Source organism: Lampetra planeri, chromosome 28 (genome assembly GCF_965212315.1).
Source record: "Lampetra planeri chromosome 28, kcLamPlan1.2.h2, whole genome shotgun sequence".
Lineage (NCBI taxonomy): Eukaryota > Metazoa > Chordata > Hyperoartia > Petromyzontiformes > Petromyzontidae > Lampetra > Lampetra planeri.
In genome coordinates, this window is record NC_136134.1 from 5,876,111 (window position 1) to 5,898,824 (window position 22,714).

Sequence of the window (22,714 nt, forward strand, 5' to 3'; positions counted from 1 at the left end):
CTCCCTCTCCCGTGCGACCGGGCGCTCCGCCTTACCACCACCACTCCCGTCGCTCGCTCTCTTTAAGTGGGTGGGAGGCCCCCCCCCCCACCATCCCTCTCCCCCCCCCCCCCCCAAAAAGCGAGGTTAAGATTCGACAAAGATAAGGCAGATAAATAAATAAGTGGGACATGCTGGAGCCCACCCTCGTGCCCTGGAATACGGGGCACGGGAGTCCGCACACACCACCACCTCCTCCTGCTCCTCCACCGCGCGCGCGCGCACGCTCACACACGCGGACCGTTCATCGCCCCTAAGGCAGCGGCTGCTGCTGCTGCTGCTCAGACGAGCGGTCCCGTTTCTGCGGTGGTTTGGTGCCGTGGGTTTTTTTTTGTTATTGTGGTTTGGTTATCCGCCTTAAGAAAAAAAATATCTCCCCCCCCCCCCACCCCTACTTTTTGTGCGCCGGCTAGAGCGCGGTGGTTCACGGTGCAGAGCGATCGGAGGACTGCAAGCGAGGCCGAGTTTGTAAATTGTGCCTGGGACACGGACTCCCGGGGGGGGGGGAGGTCCTGGGATACTACCCATCCTGGAGGTGCGTGAGTCGTCTCTGTCTCTCTGCACTGCGCTCCGTCGCGTGATGCCCGGGTGTCGATGATGATGATCATGGTGGTGCGGCTGTGAATTTTGATCATTTGTTTTTGTAAGGAGTTAAAGTGTTGGTAGCATTGGAGGCGCGTCTATTGGTTGCTATAGTGGAAATTAATTAAATTAATTGACTGTCTTTTATCATGATTTTTTTTGCGCTATATGGCATAAAATTGCATACGAAGCTTGGCTCTTATAATTGTTCAATCGACATTTGACCCCTACAGTAACATAATGTCAAGGCTTCAAGTATATTGCACAGCAGAACACCTACGGTTACGATGTAGTAAATTTATAATATTAATTAACTGTTCTTGGGCAAAATTTCGTTTATCGCTTTATGACAACAGTTGCATATAACGCGTGAACGCTTATAATACGCTCAGCTACTTCACTGTAAAGCCAAATGCATCAATGTGCAATACGCTTATATATCTAAAGTGCACACAACAAGCACAATAAATCGTTTCAGATTAAAGCTTAATTTGCTCTCAACCTTTAATTAACGCGCCTCGGTGCATATTTACAAACAGGGTAGATGCGTAACGCAGGGCTGCTACTGCCACTACCGCAGTCGTGTACGACATTGGGGGCCGGCTCTGATATATTAGCGCACATTATCACCTCCAAGTGTAATAAATTGCCTGGCTTCTTGTGTTCAAGCTTCGCTGGTTCGCAGGCGCCCGCGCGCGGCTCTCCTTCGTCAGTGATGGAACATTATCGATAAGCGCCGCTGCGTGCGTTTGGGGAACGCAACGGGCTCGCTCTCCTTTTGTCTCGAGCAAAATCCACGGCTTTTGTTCTCAGGCGTGAGCCGCTTGCAACGTAATGGAATTGGTCAAACGGTTTCAAAGGCAATGTGTGTATTATCAGAGCATCGTGGGATCGTATTTTGCCAGTATCAAAGTATGGAAAAATAAGAATAGGTTGTACCCTTTATTTCTTTATTGTCAGAAAGGGTAAAATGCATTTTTATTTTTGCATTATCAAATCGTGTTTGTTTTGCATGGTCACCGCACGCACGCCTGGTCAATGCACACTTGATTCCTTTGCAAAAATATATCTATTTGGTGTTTGAACATCTTAACACCTGTTTTATTGCCAGAAAGGGTGAAGCCTATTCCTATTCTTATGTTTCGTACTTTGATACTGGCGAAAAAAGGTTCCATGATACATCCCTTTTATCAGCGTTGTGTGAGCCTATGCGATCACATTTCAACCACACTGGTCAGTGCGGTTTGGTGAACGCGGGGAGCATAGACGTGGGTAACGTAGTGCAGTACAACGACGGGTGCTTCTGCAGTGCTCTCTGTGCTGACAACATAGCCATGCAGGAAAGTCCACAGGACCTGCTTCATATGTCCATGGCGGCGGCCCACGAAACCATCATCCCTAGTGAAGCGATCTCACAAGATCAGGAAAATTCCGGGTGACTTGGATTTGATCGTCGACGGTTTACAAAGCGGTCCCACAAAATAAAACGATTTATAGGAGGGAATCCTCATTGCTCGCGACACACCAACTGCCCGTTAAGCTGAGCCCTTTGACGTCAAATTCATTCGCGCGCGCGATAAAAAAAAACCCTAGTGGAAAGGCCTCCATGTTCTCGTGTGTATTGGGTGGTGGTCATCTCCCGGGGCGGTCCCGTGCCCCCCTGGTTTGAATTTCAAATTCACGTGCCGAGGTCCAGTGTTTGTATAGGGCAACTGCTGTTGACTTTCAACAAGGATTTGCGCATGTTATTCACCCGTGGGAAATGATGTGCCGAAGTTGAATCCCACCCCCCCCCACCCCCCACCTCCATCCACACTGTGACAATTCGTAACAATGCAAATCGTACGTTGCACCTTGCAGACCCTTTGACTTTGTATTTATGAAGCTGTAACTTTGAAAGTGGGTGGCACGGTGGTTGGCGTACGACACTACGAACGTGCCATGGTGCTGAACTGTTTCTTCACCATCCTGTACTGGTCAGCATGGCGATGTATGGCCAAAGAGCGCCCATGACCGCTGCATTGTGAGAACACCTTCATCCATCATTGGGTGGATAGAGTGGCCTGTAAGCTATTGTATTGTATACTGTTAATATGGGGAGTAGTTCAGTTATTTCGGAACATCCAGTCCATTTGGTGTTTGGCTGTGATACCAACCCAAGTGCCCTCTTTCGTTTCGGTCTGTGCCAGTTGTGCATTCAATTTCATGGCTGTACTTGGGCCGCACATCTTTCCAGATGACGTTTGGCTGCCAGCACGTGGCGGTCCTGTCTAACGCTGTCCAATTTCTCCTCGTCTCATGCGTAACATTGAACGTTTTCGGGAATTAAGTGGCTCAGCAGTAGAGCGAGCGGTTCGTTAACAGAAAGTTGTGAGTTAAAATCCTGGTTGTGGGATGGCTATTCTATGGGTCTTTCGGTAAAGCCACGTAGATAGAAAATGTATGCAAATATCACGACGTTTCGTTCGCCAACACAAGCAATTGTCTTTACCGAAAGACCCATAGAATATACACTATACTGCTTTATGTATTACTCATTCAATTTAAAAGAATGTAGGCATAAAACATTAAATAAATAAAATGTGCTTTGTACCTTCTTTAAGCAGTGGATTGATAATGGACTGAAAGCTATTATTTTTATGCAATTATTTTGTTGAACCCGCTGCTGCAAGGCACCTTACAATATAAGCAGGTACAACGTGTACAACATGTCCTAAACAATTACATTCGCTTAAACGGGACACGTCCAAGAGGATGTCCTACAAGGAGATGGAGCAATTAAATAAATGAATGTGCAGGTGCTGCGCGGATTATTACATTGCATGATCATGAGAGGTGGCAGTGGCTTGGGGAGGCCTTCATCCAACAGTGGATTGACCATGGATGATGATGGTGGTCTGGCATGTACTGTAGGGTGCATGGAATAATTCTTAGTCAATCTGTGAATTCTCGTTTTTACTCTGCTTGGGTCCTAATATCAAATGTGTTCTTGTGCATCTTGGTATACTTGCGAACGTGAACATTGCAAAATTAATGAACTAACCATTAACGCCGTGTAAGAAATGCAGCTGGTAGTGTTAACTTATTTAGCACGATGGGCCATCTTCGTGAAAGGTCGCTTTTTAACTTGGTGGATTCTGGGATCTGCTTTGAAGATATTTACTTTGGCATCTATCTGGATGAGCAAAATACGAGATAATCCGAGCTGCTTAATAAGTGGTGACGTATGGCACGTAAGGGACGAACTCCATTCAGCGAAGCTTGGATTGCAATTATTTGTCATTTAGAAGTGGCTTCTTTGTAAATATATCTTCCAATTATTTCTCAGGATCTTATATACAGCATCGATAAGTCTTAGTTAGCAGACACTCTTAATGTGGAAGAAGCAAGTGAGGCTACACGTCCCCTGAAAGAGAGATCTGGGACGAACAATGGGAACACATGTTAAAACATTCCAACGCAAACTCTCCGATTAACACGGTTGGCTACGTACGGTGCGAAAAAAGTTCAACAATCATGCAAAACAAGAGCAAAAATCCTATCAAAATGTTATAACAAATTCTTACCTTGATAATTAGAACTTTTACAAAATAGAAGTTTTAAAACACATATATGTCTAATCATTGGATATTAATGTTGAACATGTGAACAGTGTAAAAATGACCATTTAAATATATGATTAAAGTGGCCTTAGTAGTTGTTTGCATTATCAACCTTCAAGATCACGTAAACCTTGTCAAAATCTCAAAGTTTGTGCGTGGGCCTCATGGTTCATTTAAAAATGCCTTCTGTTCATCTCTATCCATTTTCCCAAGTCAATGATAGACATTCCACATTCCTGTGACCATAAAACGGCTGAATATTGCAGTGTAACGCGACACGTTTACTTTCAGCAAGGTGGAATTATTATTTGTATTAACCACCGAGAGATGATAATATGCTGGGCTAATTTGACCTCGCAATGTTCCAACTGCAAACGTAGCTTTTATTTTGCTCCGCATCGCGCGCTTTCAGGTGTGCTTCTACGGCCGTCTGGAATGATCTCCCTTCCGATAGTAGGAAGCCAATGGATCTATATTTAATCACCAGATTTAATCTGTATGGAAAACGAATAGATTTTTATAACTGCTTTTTCTGCTCAGTTTGTTGTCCTTCCCCCGCACCTCCGATTAACATGGTTGGCTACGTACGGTGCAAAAGAAGTCCAACATACATACTTACACCCCCCCCCCCCCCCTCGGGCCCTCCGCAGACGCGTTCGCTATCCCGGCAGCCGCCACCTCCTCCCAGGATGACGCTCGACAGCCTGGAGAAGGTGAGCGTGTGCGAGGGGCACGTGCCGGGAGACGGGGGCAACGCCGGCGGGGAGGCGAAGCCCCCCAGCTCGGCGGGGACGTCGACCATCGGCGGCCACCACCACCACCACCACCACGCCCCCCACAAAGGCACGCTGACCGTGCCGCCACCCTACTCGGCCGACGAGCGAGCGGCGCCGCTGGAGGCGAGGGAGCCGCTGGATTGCTGGGCGTGCGCCATCCTGCTCACGGCTCACAACACGTGCGTGGCGGCGCTTAACCTGCTACTGCTGGCACTCGTCTTCGGCCTGCTGCTGCTGCCCGCCATCGTCATGGTGTGGTTCGGATTCTCGTGCCACTCCAGGGTAAGCGGCGCGCGCGCGCAACGCACGGGGTGCGGTGACCTTTTGAACTTTCATCTTCTTGATTCTTTCGGTAAAGTCACGTAGAATGGAAATAATAAACTAATAAAAATAAAACATAATAAAATAATTCTCACGACGTTTCGGCCACAACGCAAGCAGCCGTCCTCAGCTGGAGAACAGGTCTGTCGAGAAGACAGCGTTCTCCACCTGAGGACGGCTGCTTGCATTGTGGCCGAAACGTCGTGAGAATTATTTTATTATGTTTTATTTTTATTAGTTTATTATTTCCATTCTACGTAACTTTACCGAAAGAACCAAGAAGATGAATCCCTGCAGTCACGAAAGCTTTAAATCGAAACTTTTGAACTTTTTAAATTGCGAGGTTTCTCAGTTTCATTTATTTGGTGTAGCCCTGTGAGCCATTCGGCTCTTGAATCGGGTGCAACCGCAACAAACAAAAAACAAAAACATGAAACAAAACATGAACAAGAAAACATCTTAAAGTGACTATGTGACTATGTGCAAACAGAAAATCCAGGAAAAGACAGCTAAATATTCCACAAAAAGAGAGGGGGGGAGGCGAGGTTTGGACGCTTGGTGTGGGGAGTGGCCGATGAAGTTTGATCAAATAATCCCCATTACCGGCACGGCATGTGGAGGCCCTCATCCAGCAGTGGAGTGACAATACTAGCTGTATCTGTACAGGTACAAGACGGCTTTTATTTGATTGTCAGTTGACCAGATGATGGCTGAATCCATCGGTGCTACCTTTGAGCGTTATCAGCTTGCATGCATGGTGCTATGTCTGCAGTTTCCTACCAGATGAGGCCAAACTGTAATTTCGTGGAAATTGAATTATTTTATTTGGGCTAAACATCTCAATGTAGAACCCTCCTTAAAACAAAGAAGTCTCAGGTCTCGGCGAGGGTTTTCTGGGTGAAAGGAATGGCATTTCCATTACTCTTAGCGAGGGAAAACAATAAGGGTGGCATCCTGCTGTTTACCACATCATATCCTTGATTGGGAGGAAGGGTCTAGATGCAATGTGCATCATGTATCGCGTGCAGCGTGGCTTTTGGCAACTGGATTAAAATGATCAAGTCACAAATTCTCAGTCAAGTGGAAACCCTATGGGTTGCAGGCAAAGACAAAGATCATCCGTGTACACTATGAGACCTCCTTTACCAGTGGCAAAATATAGTAGTAGGTTTTTACCCTTTAAACTGGTACAAAAACTGACACCTTTATATAAAGGTGTCAAAAACTGACACCTTTATATAAAGGTGTCAGTTTTTGTACCAGTTTAAAGGGTTTATATAAAGGTGTCAGTTTTTGTACCAGTTTAAAGGGTAAAAACCTTTATATAAAGGTGTCAGTTTTTGTACCAGTTTAAAGGGTAAAAACCTTTATATAAAGGTGTCAGTTTTCGTACCAGTTTAAAGGGTAAAACCTTTATATAAAGGTGTCAGTTTTTGTACCAGTTTAAAGGGTAAAAACCTTTATATAAAGGTGTCAGTTTTTGTACCAGTTTAAAGGTAAAAACCTACTACTATATCATCCGTATAGCCTTTAGAGACTGTTGGGGCAAGTGCTGTTAGAAAGCACCTTTGAACGCCGGCACGGCAAACTAGGGGATGGGTGGCCAACACCACGCCCGACCGCCATTGTCTCCCCATTGGCGATGTTTAAACACCACACAGGTACTAATTTGAGACTGAGTCGACCTAGGGGAGGCCCATGACCGGTTCAGACAATCGTCACTGGTGTTGACCGTGAGCAGGAATCGAACTCGGGTCACTGGATTCACAGCACAGCAGCGCGCTAACCGCTACCCTACCGCTCCCCTCTGTGTAGCAGGCTCACACGCACTCACACAACCATGCGTGGCTGCTTTCATAATTTCCACTGCTGGCTTCATAGGAAGCTTTGAGCCCTCGATTGAAATCGTTCGCACAAACCCAAGGTTTTTTAGAGAAAGCTTCTTTCGTCTAGACAGTTATTTATTGTGCAGTCTCCGTGGTTACTCAGGGTCTCATTTGTACAATCTGTCCGTTCTCGTTCAATTAAATTCACATGAGTGTAACCACTTTCATATCATGCGCATGCGTTGTAAAATAAACGATGAGCACGTACACGATCCGATTACGTGTGGTCAGATTAAGAATCGTTATTCAACGATGAACCGATCCATCGTTGTATTGCTTCGACTAGTATTAGCGTATGGACTGATTTGTTTTAACAAGCATGTTTTTAATGTTAGCTGCCATTGAACGACTTTATTAACATTGACTACTTTTATGAGAAATGTGCCTTGAATTGGATGTTTAGGTGAGCTGTAACAAAAGTGTGCCTCTAGATAGTGTATATTTTGGTTTGTATCAATGTAAACGGTGCAATTTTGCTCAATATTAACATCCTTATATTTTTTATCCATCTAAATATTATATTTCCTGAATTTTTAAACTTACAATTAATACACGGTTGGCCACAACAATAATGACATAATGTTAGTTTTGTTCTATTTGCAAGCAGTTTGAGAAGGCACATATTTGATACAATGTAAAGAAAAAACCTATTTGAAAGGTTAAAAGTAGGGCAACATGGTTTGCCATTGTTTATGAAACTGCATCAAAGGTTAGGCTCACGAAAAAAATATTTGTTTTCATTTTCAACTTTCAAAGAAAATATACTGCAAGGGCAGCGACTCATTAAGAATTCCCAGAGCGTGCGTGAACACGGGGACCTAAGAAAACATTTAGAAAAGCGACTGTGAGCTGCGCAGAAATGAGTCGAAGCGATTTCCTGAACAAATGACGATGATTGAAGGCGGTGGTCATCTCCTGTTTACAGCCCTGAGAGTTCGTAGTGGAATTTCCACATCCCTGTGGCAGCGAAAAGATTATATCCATAGGAGGCAACCAATGTTGACTTCCCCCACAAAGTGGTCCCTAATTTATCGACCGCAGTGGGATGATGGGCTTAGTCAAACCCAAACCTGGATTTTAACTCGAAATATTTCGATTGCGAGATGCTCTCTATCTACCGCTGAGCAATCTGGCCGGTTAGAAACAAGATAGAACACATTTATCATCTATATTTATTTGTATATACACACACAGGGCTAAGGCATTCTGCCGTGCTGCTTTCTTGAAGAACTCTGAACTGTAACCAGTTTTATTGACTTTTAAAAAATTGCTTTTGAGATACATGTCCTACAGATTTGAACGTTGGTAAAAGCCATTGTGTAAATAAATCTAAAGCCAGTGTTCCTTTTGATGCCCAAAACACACACACATTGAGATCCCAAACCGTTATATTTGTTTGAGTTTAGTGGAGCCTACTACTTTACGAATTCCAAAAATAAATAAATAAAATTTAAAGGGGTCGGATGTCGCATATCATTATAGCTTGTAACACTCCAAAAAGATTACGTAAAATAAAGTCTAGAATATAATGTAAAAGCATAATGGAGACTGTAATTGTGAAGCGAAAAAGTCAGATGTCCTTGTTAAGCTATTATATCAAAAGTGCTAACCCTTTGGGAAATGCCATTTCCTCTGGGAGCTTTATGTTTAAAATTTCCCTTCTCTTCAAGTCGAGTTCCAAGATGGAATCTTCCTTATCTACGAGTTATTTAAGGTTATTTGCTCAGACTCTGGGTGGCTCCTGAACCTTCCCTCCCACTACTTTGGGGGGGGATGAAGTTGTTTACTCTCAGAAAATAACTGTCACTTTACAGACATTTTAAATCTTCCCCAACTGTTTTCTACATAGAAGAAAAACTAATAAGAGATAGAAGTGTCTTTTTTTTTTTAAACACCGTCAAGCCCAGTGATAAATAGCAGACCTAATGGACTGTGTTTCACCCCAGTGTAACGGGGTTACCCCTCTCGAAGCCCTGCGCACGTCACGGCACATAGCGCCGTGTGATTTGTGTTGGCAAAGAATGATTCATCTCTCCCCCAGAGATTTGTGGCCACAATTCGACTTAATAATAATCCAACAAAAAAAATATTGTCTCATTGTATTTGAACATCTCGTGATGCATTTGACGCTGCCGTCGTGTGAGGGTTAGCGGCACGCCGGACTTGCAATCCAGAAGTTGACGGTTCAATTTGATTTTCCGGCACGGCAGTTGAAACAGTGGGCACATTTTGATTTGAAGCTTTCGTTACTGCAGGGATTCATATTCTTGGTTCTTTCGGTAAAGTCACGTAGAAGGGAAATAATAAAATAATACAAATATAATCATCATCAGGGCTGATAATGATTGCTTCAGGGCTGATGACGATTGCTTGTGTTGCAGTCGAAACGTCGTGAGAATTGTATTGTTTAATATGTGTATTATTTTATTATTTCCCTTCTACGCAACTTTACCGAAAGAACCAAGAATATAGTGGGCACATTTTTTAACCCCCCCATCCGCCTCCATCTCTCTCTCAGTATGTGCCGTGTCCTTGCCAAATATGTAGAAAATCATGGCCTTCCATTGAGCTCTGTCCATGATATTACACAAGAACTTTGCATGCGATAGATACTACTCCCATGTATGTACTTCTTTTGCACCGTACATAGCCAACCAGTGCGAAACGGAGGTGCATCTGATTGTTCAATTAGCTCACGTTAGTCGATTGGCAGGTCACGTGTGGTGGGGTAAAGTATGGGCATTTCCACCTCTTCCCACACAACATCTGGCCAGCATGGAAGAGTAGGCCAAATTTTCCTGAGAGAGGCTCTCTCTAAAGTTCACTGTAGTTGAGGCCTTTCTGCCAGCAGTGACGTGAATTAGCAAATGCAAGGGCAGCACCTTTACCTTTTATTATTACCACGTCGTGTGTATTGTTCACACATTTTATATCTCGTTTGTGCAGTTGCGTTTGCTCCGTTAGCCTAAATGTAACATTGGCTTGTCATTTTTATTTAATTTGTATAAATTGTTATATTTTGACAATTCAATTAAGGTGTTTTGAGAATAAGAATAGGGGCTGTGCGTTAATGAATCAATAGATCGTTACCTGCCTTCCTCTTTGGGTTTTCAAAATCCAGGTTGGTAAAAACTGAGTGGGGTAAAATGCACATGTAGGGGGAAAAGCCACAGGTCTTGTAATATGGTGGCTTAATATCAGTTTTAGTCTGAGAATTAATAGTTTTAGGAACGTTACCAGTGACTGGGTTTCCATTAAGAAATTGGAGAAATAGCTCCTGTGGTTGAAAAAAATATATATACCGTTTTAACACAATAAGTTGAGTGGCTTACTCTCTTACAATACAGATTTGCTCATTTTTATCGGCCACTATTTGCATTATGTGCTGGTATTTTCACGTGTTATTTTCATTCTGACATCATGATTATAATCCATGACTTGTAGCTTGATAAAAAACTGGACTCATTCAGTATAGCCGTCAATGTATTTGCTGAACAAATACAAAGAAGGCCTTAGACATTTCAATCCTGTTCAGGAGTAGATTGGTTTTACTGGAAGGACTCACGCATTTTAATCTATCTTCTTTATTTTTCCAAACGAATTTCATTCAAATAAACGACACTTATTCGACAACAAATGAAAAATGGGAAAAACCATTAAGTGACTATGGATTTGAAATGTTTATTGGGCCAACCAAAATGTATACAGATATAATTTGTGTGTTTATACCGTATGTATATTGTACATTCCTGTACATATTTACGTTTAAGTCCTGATCTAATGAGGACAATTAGGAGGACCATTTTGTAAAAAGGGGATATTTTGAAAATTCTCAGTGTGTTGGTTCCGTTTCTAATCACTGCAATTTGCGATGGCTTTGCTCACCAGCCTTGTGTGAACATGTGGATAAGAGGTTTATCTTTCACATTAGACATACATTTATTGAAAGTGAATCGGTAATAGAATAAATAAGAATGTAGAATAAAGCCACAATAGTGGTAAAGGTAGAACGCTCCATCTATTCATCTATTAATATAAATGCTTGAGCTCTCAATACATTCATATAAGCATGTGTTAGAATACATATTTTTTAAAATCAAATAATGTGGTTATGTAATGGGTTCCCCTCACCCCTGCAGCTATTGGAGGTTCTACCATTCACTCATTAAACACATTTCCTTCAGATCCACATTACCTTCAGATGCTGCAGCAAACATCTACGTTGTCACACATATGTTAATACAGTATTAGGGCCAGGTGTATTAGTATTGTCATTTGAAAAATATGTAGACTCGTGGCCTAAAGCCCTTGCGTTTTGATGATTTTCAGTATCATTATCTTGGCTTGAAACTGAGCAAGACTGATAGGCCCATTGAATACACGAGGGCCAGAGGAAAGGAATTCCACATTAAAGTTGATAGGAACGTCGGGTGCTCAATGTGGAATCAGGTGGCTCAGAGGTCACAGCACTGAGCCGGAACCACTGAAACCCTAGGATTGAATGTTGGGTTTCAGCCACGCGGTCCAAGATGGAAGTGGAATCCGCAGTGCCGGGTCGGCTTCCTTCTCCTTTCTGTTTTTGGAGTCTCGAAGTGCGCCACGGTCTGGTGGCTGATTTTTCCGTGCTTCAGGGAGGACTTGAGTCGCTTCCTTTGGTCTCCCCTCGCCCGCTGCCCATTGGAGAACTGGGAGATGATGCACCGTTCGCTGCAAACTTTGCACCTGGAAATGTACGGTATTTTTCGACATTCCAAAAGCAGCAAAATTGGAATATAATTGAGGGGGGGGGGGGATCAAACCAAAAATGTTGGGTGCTCTGAAAAAACGTAAGGTTACAAATATGGGTATGAGGGAGTAGCGAGGCAGTGGTTAGCGTGCTGTTCTATGAACCTTGCCCCCTGAGTAAAATTCCTGGACCATGGCTAGCATCAGTGGCAAGTGATATCTGAACCAGTTCTGGATATCTCCCTTACCAAAGCCGCGCTGACAAGAGTGGCCACACAACCCTCATGACCAACACGAGTGTGGGGAGGCCTTCTTCTAGTAGTAAATGTATTATGATTATTATTGATATATTTTTAAGTATAATAATAGATGCTCCTATATGATTCAAGTAAATTCTTGGGCCCTCAAATTGTTTTTGTAAATATATTCCTAGGTCCTCAAAAGCATTGTGTTGAACAAGACACAAATCTCAATATCATGCCACCACCATACCTCACCAGTGCTTTCCGCCCTTTACCAGATCCAGGCAGCTGCTGCACAGTCGTCACGCGACCTCCAAGGTCTGCTCTGACAGCATCAGCAGCCACCAATTGGACTTAGGTCTTCTTCCCCTTCCTTTGTGACCAGATTCGTGGAGACGACTCCAACGGTCGTCTCAGCAAACGGGCATCCCACCCAGCGCAACCATTTTCGCCTAATCACTTCTACTCACCTGTCACGTTCTCTTCCGGACTTGTTTATCCTGCATTGCCTATCCTGTCTTGACACGGCATTCCAAGTTGAGTGATCGCAAAGGCTTCTTAATGTCAGACTGGACATTTTACCTCCCACCAAGCGCTAAGATCAACATTAATAACTCAACCCTAGAAAATGTAAATGGATGTGCACGGCGAAGCCATTTGCTCATCTTGCTTAATAGGGGACGTTTTTTGGTCATTTACAAATCGCCCCCCTCAATGTGTGGCCATGTGTGGGAGGGACACTCTGGTGTCCCCTGGCACGTCAACCACAAAAGCAGCTGCTGGGCATCAGAGAGAGTTCAAATTCCTCCCTTGACATCAGATAGCCGAGATAACCTCGCGGATCAGGATTCATAATTTAAACGCGTTCCCAATACAAGTCGACATTTGTTTTAGTCTGCGGGCAGCATTAGTTACGCTTTGTAAATCTCTCCGCTCATGACCGCTCCCCTCCAACTTGCTCCTCTTACTCTCCACCCAAACCCATCCCACCCGTGCCACGTGCCTTCATTTTCTCAGAGCTAGCAAGACTAATTGTAGCACCTCTCAACCCGTATGGCTAAGTAAGTATATACATGCTTTTGGAGGAGGAATTCTGACGCAGTATGCCGTGGTAAAAAAAAAACACGTGCGTGCCTAATGTTAAGGAGCGTGAGCATATTGCCTGCATTATTTAATTTTGTAGATTCGTTGATGTGGGAACCAGGTCCTTCTATAGCTCAGTAACGGATGCTGTCGTATAAATCCTCACATTTGACACGGGGCTCTCAGATTTATCCCTCAGCAACGATCACCTGCTTGGCCGCCAATGTGCCAAACACATTGTATTGAGTTGTGTCGCTGATACATTTCAATAATTAAAACGAGTTTGTTTCACTGGTCTCTTGGTATCACTGTCTCGGCTGCTACATTTGATAATATTAATGTCCTCCATTCACCCGTGAAACCTTGCCGAATTTCAGTAGAGTTTTGCATGGGGATGTTTGGCCAGTTCTCTCAATGCATGTTTGACAATGTTTGTGGAAACCAGAGTACCTGGAGAAACGCCATGCATATGAATGGACAACACTCAATGCCCTGCACAGATAGATTAAATAATCCATTGCTGTACTGGCAACTCCTGGCCAGCTCCATTCCTACGGGTCAATTCTACAAATCTCGGTATTCCCAGGCAGTCTCCAAGTACTAACCAGGCTCAAACATGATGAGCTTCCAAGAAATCAGGCACATTCAGGGTTATCTGTTCATGGGCACATCCTTCCATAGTAGTGGCTTCCATTCATTACGAATGTTTGTAAGTCACTACAAAGGTTCGGTCAAGGAGTGATTATGGGAAAAAGTGTTACGTGCTAAGCTGGCTCCATCTCAAGGATACAGGTTTCCCTCGCTTCATGCCGGTTCGATTTGTGCAATTTCCATTATACATGCGGCTAATGTATTTCTACCCAAAATGTGTTATATGCGTTTAGAATTCACTCACATGCGGCTATGCGCTCGGACGTGGCACGACATTGTGTAGTGTGAATGTACTGTGTGTGTACTCTGTCTGCTGCTACTCGTCAGGAAGATGTCCCGTTTGGTTTCACTTTGCGCGCCTTTGTCTACTACCGCATAATTGATAATTGCATCTAATTACCAATCATCAAAGAGAGGTGAGGGTGAATCTGTGTGCGTACATGTACAACCCTTTTCTCAATCCACTGCTAGATGAGCGCCTCCCCACGCCGTACGGGTTGAGGGCTTATTTAGACATACCTCACCATGCTCGTTTAGTGCGGTTTGGTTTGGTGACCGTGGAGAGCATAGTTGTGGAAGCATAGAAGTACAGCACTGCCCTCTGGTTTCCATCATGCATCTCGACAGCCAATAGCATACAACACCTGCCATGCGTGGTGGTCGCCCATTCAATAACGATCCAGGCTCCACCCTTCGAAGCTTCTGAGCAATGACAGGACCGGGCACATTCCAGATGATTCAGTCACAGGCAAACTAAAACTATTTGAACAATTTTTTTTTATTTTACCAGGTAAGGCCCCAGTGAGAAATATAGAAGCGATCTGGCCACTAATGATAGTTCAACGAAGCAGGATTATCATGTGGAAATGTAAAGCAGCCCACGTACTCTAAGCACACGTTTCTAAATATGGAGGGAAAAAGCGGAGGACACGGAGATAAATCCACACAACCACGGGATCGAACCCACGACCTCCTACATGCCATGCAGAGCAATCATTCGCGGTTGTGCTGTAGAGCTATCTCTGGCGACGTGTTTTCGTGTTGTACCACGAGCTGTCCGGTACAGTGTCAGACGTTTCAGGAACTGACCTGCATTCACTTCCTGAAGAAAGCTCCCAGCACGTGCAGCGGACCACAGCGCCACGGCAACTGCAAGCCCGCCACGGCACACCACAAACAAAAACGCAGCTGACAGAGAGGCGACGCCGTCGTTCATTTCGTTCCAAAGCATCGCATCTCTCCGAGCGATTTGCTCCGGCGCAGCGGTGGATTTCAAACGGCGTGTGATCGTGCATGCGTGCCGAACTCAAACAAACGTGTTGCGCGTTAGCCCCCCCCCCGCCCCCGCCCCCCCATAGGTTCCTTCTCACCCCTTCGCCCCCCACCCCATGCCCCTTCTTGCCCCGAGCAGATGGTTCGCATCCGCCTGCCGCTGTGCCAGGGCGTGCTCAACGACAACAGCTCCACGGCGCTCATCATCGTCGGCTTCGTGCTCATGTCGCCCCTGCTCGTGCTCGCTCTCGCAGCCTACTGCCGCATGGCCCGGCGCCTCCAGCTGGGCTTCTGCTTCCTGCCGTACAGCCGCGCCGTCTACAAACCGCCGCTGCCCGCTGGTCTCGCTGCCCCGCGCTGCCCGCGGCTGCTGGCGCCTTGCTGCTGCTGCTACTACACGCGCGGCTCGCTGTCGGGTGGCAGCACCACCCCGCATGGCACGCGCTCCGTCTGGGTTTGAAGTCACCAAGCGGTCTCCGGGGCGTTCCTCGGCTTATTCACCCCCCACCCCCCTGCCTTGCTCAACCCCTGCTGCCACCCTCTCTCTCTCTCCCCGTCTCTCATTTTCATGCCACCCCACCCTCTCGTACCTTTTTTCCACAGTATGACCGCGCCACGCCGAGGCCGTGCCGTGCCGGCCGGTGTGGCTCAGGAGGCATCTGGTTGGGTTTTTTTCCACTGCGGAGGCCGAGCCGTGCCGCTGATTTCACACGCAATGAATGCATTGTTAACACCATATGTCTCGTGAGGCCTGGAGGCCTGGATATCACAGTTATGGTTTTGGCTTGGCACAGCAAATAGCCAGTGGATTAAAACCTACACCGGGAGGCCCTCCCGCTCAGATGTGCCAGTGGAAAATGGGTATGAGCAGCTGCATACGCTCGTGTTGAGTGATTGGCGGGTGGAAATGGCATTAATTTTTGTTGTTGTTAAGATGGTTGGATGATTGTGTTGAGGTCATCGTTACTGTGGTTGCTTTGTGAGGTTGGCCACGGGCCCGTGTGAAATTAATGAAACGGGCCCAACCCCCCTGTTCAGTTTTCCAATCTTCTTTTGGTAGCTCGACACCTGGGCCCCTCCAGCCTGTGAGTTACGGTGCAGTTGCGCTGCCTGTACCATCGAAAGCTACGCGACTGCTTTAGGAAGTGTGCTTTCCTTGGGGTTTTTCATTTTGTTATAATGTCCCCCCTCCCTTTGCGGTTAATTTCTAGAGAAGCACTGGTCAAGAGGCTGTTGAATTTGTGGGCCGCTGCTTGAGATTCTATCACCGGCTATAGTGGAGGGGAGTTTTATGGTTTCAGCACCCTCACCGATAACGGCGCACAATTATACCACGAACGAAGTGTGTTGAATTACATTTGGCTGAGTTAATCTCTCCCAATGCTTACCGCGCTTATCTATATGTACACTTGCAGACAGCACAGTTTGGAGATCTTGGTAGGATAAGTCCTTGAGGGATGCCAGGGAACGGTCTGCAATGTATATTTTGGTTCATTCTACAAAGTAACGTATGGCTTTGCTGTCTTTGGCCAATCTATTCAATCTGGAAATTAATTTGCTTTGTGGCTACATACGAAATCAGAGGTGGTATATAGTGATTACTTTTTTTTGTTCAACATAATTAAATGCAGGTGGGATACCAAAGCCGAAACTGGTCAATTGTGTCTGGATTATAGCGAGTGCCAATGTTTCTTTGCGGGAGCAGCCACCACATGATGATCGTGGTACCAGCCTGGGTGCCATAGTTGTGAGATTAAAAAAAATTACCCACAGAGCTTAAAGGCATAATAGCTTGTAGGCTGCTCATGTACAATGTAGGCTTATCAATTATTTTGCAAACAAAAAAGTATATAGCGAGCAGTCTTTGATAGTTTTGGCCAAGTCGGCTAAAAATGTAATTCAATTTGATTGCTTCCAAAACACACATAAAAACGTGTATTTGCTAACCACTCAGAAATAATTGCCCAAATCGAGTACAGACATTCTCATACACACACAGATTGCCACGATTTGGAATTGTATATCAACAAAATAATCTTTTGTTTTTATATTGGAGTAAATTGGAGTGTAAGGGTTACGCAGATTCATTACATGCAGCATCAATAGAATATTATCGATTTTCAACATTCTCCATTGTGGTTGGACGAATAACAGTTAAGGTGCATTCATAACCAGGTGAGAGCCCATTGAGGCCAAAAGTCTCTTTTTCATGGATGACCTGGCTTCAAACAGAGTCCTGAATCACAAAAAACCCCACAAAGTAAAAAACAAGAAAAAAAAGTAGAGCGCTATAATATTATTTTGAAAATAATTAACGTTATCGATAAAGATGAAGAGAAAATAAATGCAACGGTTAAACACAAGACTTTTATGTAACAAAATAAAATCTGTGCAGAAAAACTGGTGGCTAATTTGCCCACTTCATCTGTCCACGGTTTTTAAAGGAAGTCTTAGGGTCATTGAGGCTCACTGGTGGATGGAATGGCAGGCAATTTGTAAAAATGGGATATGGTTATTTCCCCAGGTCTGAACTGCTGGCCCTTGTTAAAGCGTCCATGCATAGCCAGTGGCCTCTCATGATAACCTTAGCCCAGGGGTCATTGTGAAGGCATTGTGCTTGGGTTTAGGGAGAAGAACAGTGGTGACAGCTGTACGGATTCACGCGCACACTCGTTCTGACACTGATGAAATAGCGGACGGATTGCTTGTCCCGGGCAATTGGCAATCGGCCAGCCGTTAGAAGAAAACTGGAAGAAGTGAGTGTACATACGTCAATCATTCTTACTGTGAACTTGCAGCATCTTGGGCAATCTCCGTTGACGGAGGACAAAACGAGAATGACAACACGGGCAACAGAAACTGACTATAGCGATCGCAATTCGTTACCGAGTGCTGATGATGTCCCAGATGGACACACAAACAGAAACCACCTGACCAAACCTCACACATGGCCCTTTACATTTCACAGTCCTCTCCATGTTGTTTGGACTGCATATTGTCAAATTAATTAGTGATGTTGGCCTTGACTGAGATGAGCAAGTGTGTGACACTCTTTCTGAGATTATGCATCATTCGGGGAGACTGATGTTGAGCGTGCGATGTTCGGCACGATGTCCGACGTTCTGCTGCACGTGCTGGGAGCCCCCCTCAAGAAACTTCCTGAAGAAGCTCCCAGCACGTGGAGAGAAACGTCGGACATCGTTGCCGAACAACGCGCGGCACAACCATAAAACACGCCTGAGAGCTCCTTGGTTTCTTATAGCCGCTGGACGTCAGAATCTCAAGCAGCGGTGCCCTAAATGTGTTTCAACTTAACTTCATTTCCGAGATATGTTTTGGAGCGTGCGAGGAAAAAGCAGTTTTGTAACGAGGTGCGGGAAAGAGAAACCAATGCCCTTGAGCTCAACTTCCATTCAGAATTTGTGTCGTTGTTGTAAAATAGAGGCGCTGAATCAAAAGAACTGCTGCTCTTTGCGAAACGGCAAACAGAGGCCACGTTCAAGGAGGGGCCGTTTAAAAGCCACCGACACCGTGAAGGATTGCACGAGATTCTACGTCGGTTATGTCCATGGCAACGGGTTGGCGAAATTACGTCCATGTATTTCCGGCGTGTGCTTTTAACAATAGAAGTATTCGCTTTCGTACAATTGATAAACGCTTGCAGTGTTTCTGCTGACGTGACGTGCGGCTGTCATTCTAGGAAATATCGCATTACGCAATGTTGTTTTTATACTCCATTTAGTTTGTTAACATCACGGAAAGTCGCAGCGCATGAATGCAAAATGGTCGTTGCTGCCAACTCGATGATTGTGCGCGGCTGTAGCTGTATTAAGAATTCCACAGAGGCTTCGCAGACCTGAAGGGAGACGCAACCTGAAAAATATACTGACTTTATTGTTCACGCTTTCCAATTAAGGTTCATTTGGGCATTTGCTCTGTCCAATCTACCTTGTCTACCTGTCTGTCACATGGGGACAGTATATGGCTTGCAAGAAAGTGCCAATGTTGTGTAAAGACCACACAGGCCACTTGAACGGGTTTTTCATCCATTGTTTTATGTCTCACAACATGATACTGCAGGGCACCACGGTGGCGAGATATTAACTACCTCGCCTGGTATACAGGAGGTCATGGGTCGTGGGCTCGATTCTGACCCTGACGGTGCCTGTATATTTTTGGTTCTTTCGGTAAAGGCACGTAGAAGGGACTTTACCGAAAGAACCAAGAATATGAATCCCTGCAGCCACGAACGCTTTAAATCGGTGCCTGTATATTTGGAGTTTTGCATGTTCTCCCCGTGGTCACGTGGATTTTTCTCCGGGCGTTCCGGTTATTCCCTCCACATTTAGAAACGTGCGTCTAGACTATTTTGCCGCAACTAAATGTCCACATGATAAGCCACTTCGTTGAGCTATCATTTGTGGCCAGGTGGATTCTGAAAAAGAGCTTTATAGCTCAATAGGGCCTTATCTGTTAATATAAAAAGTAGTTTAAATAGTTTCAATGATACTGATAGAGCACAGGGAATATAAAACATTTTTTGGAATAGTTACAGTATCCATACCGTGCTCGAGTGCACAATAGCAGCTCTTTCGAATGTCACGAGACTGTAAATTTCACCTCTTTTTTTTCTCACCTGCAAACCTCGGGATGCTTAGATATGAGTCATTTTTTTAGGTTGCGTCTTCCTACAATGGAATGAAGCCATGCCATGGTAAAGTCTGCTTCAGCTTTCCCATATCTTTACAGGCGACACCAAGGCATGCACTGACCAGTAAAAATGGATCCCCAGTTTAATGTGAGCACTGGGAAGACACGGTTGTGAGATTGTGTTTGATCAAGTTTATGCTTGCATTGGCATAGGCTACGTTGAGTGGGACAGAGGGTAAATGGGGTTACAACGGCAGGCATGCCGAAGCCCTTTTATAAAGTCCAGTGGGGTCTGGAGTGTTTCAGTGCTCTCCCAATGCACTAATGCACTTTCCAGAGCTTCATTTTAGCAGATAACAGACATCAAGATATATATTTTTTCTGTACCATGTTCACCTTTGAAATAAAATTGCCAAAAGCACTTAAAAGTGACACCGGTAATAATTTTAGGAATGTTATTCGTGCTTAATCACTAACTTAAAAAAAGTCGAATACTTTCATACTTGTTTGAGCTTTGTGACTAGTTTTTTTTTGTGATAGCCTACTAAATTGAACATATACAAATGAGCTAATGTATTTTGTTTGCACTGAGAGGACTTTTTCGACCAATGATAGTGGCATAAGAAAGTAGAAGCAACCCAGACATTAACATTCGCCAATGACCAAACCGTCTTAAATACTTGATTTAAAGCTTTCGTGACTGCAGGAATTCATATTCTTTGGGTCTTTTGGTAAAGTCACGTAGATAGGTTCAAAGACAAATTCAACCTATCTACGTGACTTTTACCGAAAGACCCAAAGAATATGTCTTAAATACGCCTGATCGAGATGGGTATTCGAAGCCAATACGAAAGTTGAGCCTACTTTAAAGTACTTAGATGGTTGACCAGCATGGCTTGCCAGGTGTTGTAGGCGCAGGGCTGCCAGGAGATGGCAGCATTGAGTATTATCCCCTCATATGTTGTTGATTTTCTCCCGGTACTTCCGTTGTTACCTTCAACAGGCCTAACACTCCCAATGCAGGATCGTTTAAAGATTGGCGCCACACCAATATACATGGGCCACTTTATAAGCATACTTTGATGACCGGTAAACGTGCCATCAAGCACGGCCCTGCTTGGTAATGTTTTATTTTCCTCAATCTTAATTCGAAGCATATTTTGTTGGTTCAGTTTTACTTAAAATTATACCAGATTGGTAATGAAAAAATATATATTTGAAGGATTTACAATTTTTATTTTAATGATCGCTGTGGATTAAACATAAAGTTTTCCTTTGAACCTTGTGTCTCTTTCACGTAATAGCGGAAAGGCAGTTTTTACCGTTTTGATAGAAATGTTTCGGCGATTTGGCTAATTTCTCTACCAAAAATTTGGTTTTATGACAACTCAAACCTTGCATTGAGCAGAGTGGAGGCCCTTTCTGAGCCCATTTCTCCCACTTAATCTTGCGCCGTTATGTCACCTATTACATTTTTGGCAGTCAACACAGGTGAGACAGTTTTATATCATGTACGTTTCACTGGAGGCTATTGGTAAGCATGTCACCCATAGGGATGTGCACGTGGGAGATTTGCGAACTGAGAACATACCTTAAATACCGTAATCCTAAAAAAATACTTTGGATTATGATGTGGATGATTATTATGCATGTACCAATTAACGTTCCCTCTAGTATCGATTAACTATCATGATTCAGGGTCACGATTCAATTCAAGAATCGCTTATGTGTTTTTTATCGTTAGTTGAAAAAAAAGTTAGTTTTCTTCATTACCTTAAATGTAACATTAACATAAGATGTCCATATATTTTGCATAGATAATACAAAATCAAATCTTACACGCACGGTATGATGAACGTATCGGGAGCTTAATAATCAATTTGAAGTTATGAATCGATAACAGTGTTACATGCCAAATTATTACAATGATGATAATCTATGTATGAAGTGTGATGTATGCTGCCAGCCAAAGGGTAATGTAAAGACTGAACATCTGCATTATATATTCTTCCCCTGCTTGTCCTCAGTGATCCTTACTCATAAATTCCCATCTATATATATTTTGTTTCATATATCTTTTTTTAGTTTCATTTGCAGCCTGTGCATTATACACTTCGAGCCAGCACCACAACCCAGCAAAAAAAACCCATTTAAGTGTCAAATTTGTTTTTTTTATTATTATTTTGACTGGAGAATGTTGGCACGTTTGAGGCAGCCTTGCACATGCACATATAACTCCACCAGTGTCTGGCATTATTCATGGCTTCAACACGTGACTATTTACTGCATTGACATCGCTAAGTCATAGTGAACGTGCATGTTGCAATGCTTTGGGACCAAGTTTAGAAATTTGCTAATTATGAACGGATGTTATGATTATATGATGTGCGTGTTTGGCATTGGAGCAACAACTTTTATTTTGAAGAAAATAAAGATTGAAAATTTCACTCGTAAAAAAAAAAAGTTTACTTTAGCTTTGCGTAGCTTTTTTTCTGTTTGTGCCCTTGGAAATGTGACTCGGTGTGTGGCGAGCAGCGCTGAATTAACGGTTCACTTGTTACACGGAAAGTCCCGTGTAGCCAGTTACCCAGCTGGTTCATGAGGGAGAGCCGTGGTGCATCAGCACAGAACAAGAATAGCAAGATTTCGATTTAAAGCTTTCGTGACTGCATGGATTCATATTCTTGGTTCTTTCGGTAAAGTCACGTAGAAGGGAAATAATAAACTAATAAAAATAAAACATAATAAGATAAAATTCTCACGACGTTTCGGCCACGACGCAAGCAGCCGTCCTCCTAATGAGGACGCTGTCTTTCCGACAGCTCTGTTCTTCACCTGAGGACGGCTTCTTGCGTTGTGGCCGAAACGTCGTGAGAATTTTATCT

The 22,714-nt window shown here is 44.1% G+C and overlaps 1 protein-coding gene across 1 annotated transcript; it reads left to right on the forward strand.

The window, feature by feature from the left end:
- Positions 1-209: 209 nt before the first annotated feature.
- LOC144728368 (transmembrane protein 88-like) lies at positions 210-22,292 on the forward strand. Its single transcript, XM_078607754.1, has 3 exons — positions 210-574; positions 4,874-5,281; positions 15,319-22,292. The coding sequence occupies exons 2-3, from the start codon at positions 4,913-4,915 to the stop codon at positions 15,637-15,639; spliced, it is 690 nt and encodes a 229-aa protein (XP_078463880.1). The 5' UTR covers positions 210-574; positions 4,874-4,912; the 3' UTR covers positions 15,640-22,292.
- Positions 22,293-22,714: the final 422 nt, after the last annotated feature.

What these genes read in the sequence shown, in the direction of transcription:
- LOC144728368 (XM_078607754.1), top strand. Translation starts at nt 4,913, where the DNA reads ATGACGCTCGACAGCCTGGAGAAGGTGAGCGTGTGCGAGGGGCACGTG. An exon ending in GATTCTCGTGCCACTCCAGG is followed by an intron (nt 5,282 to 15,318) that starts GTAAGCGGCGCG and finishes TGCCCCGAGCAG; the next exon opens with ATGGTTCGCATCCGCCTGCC.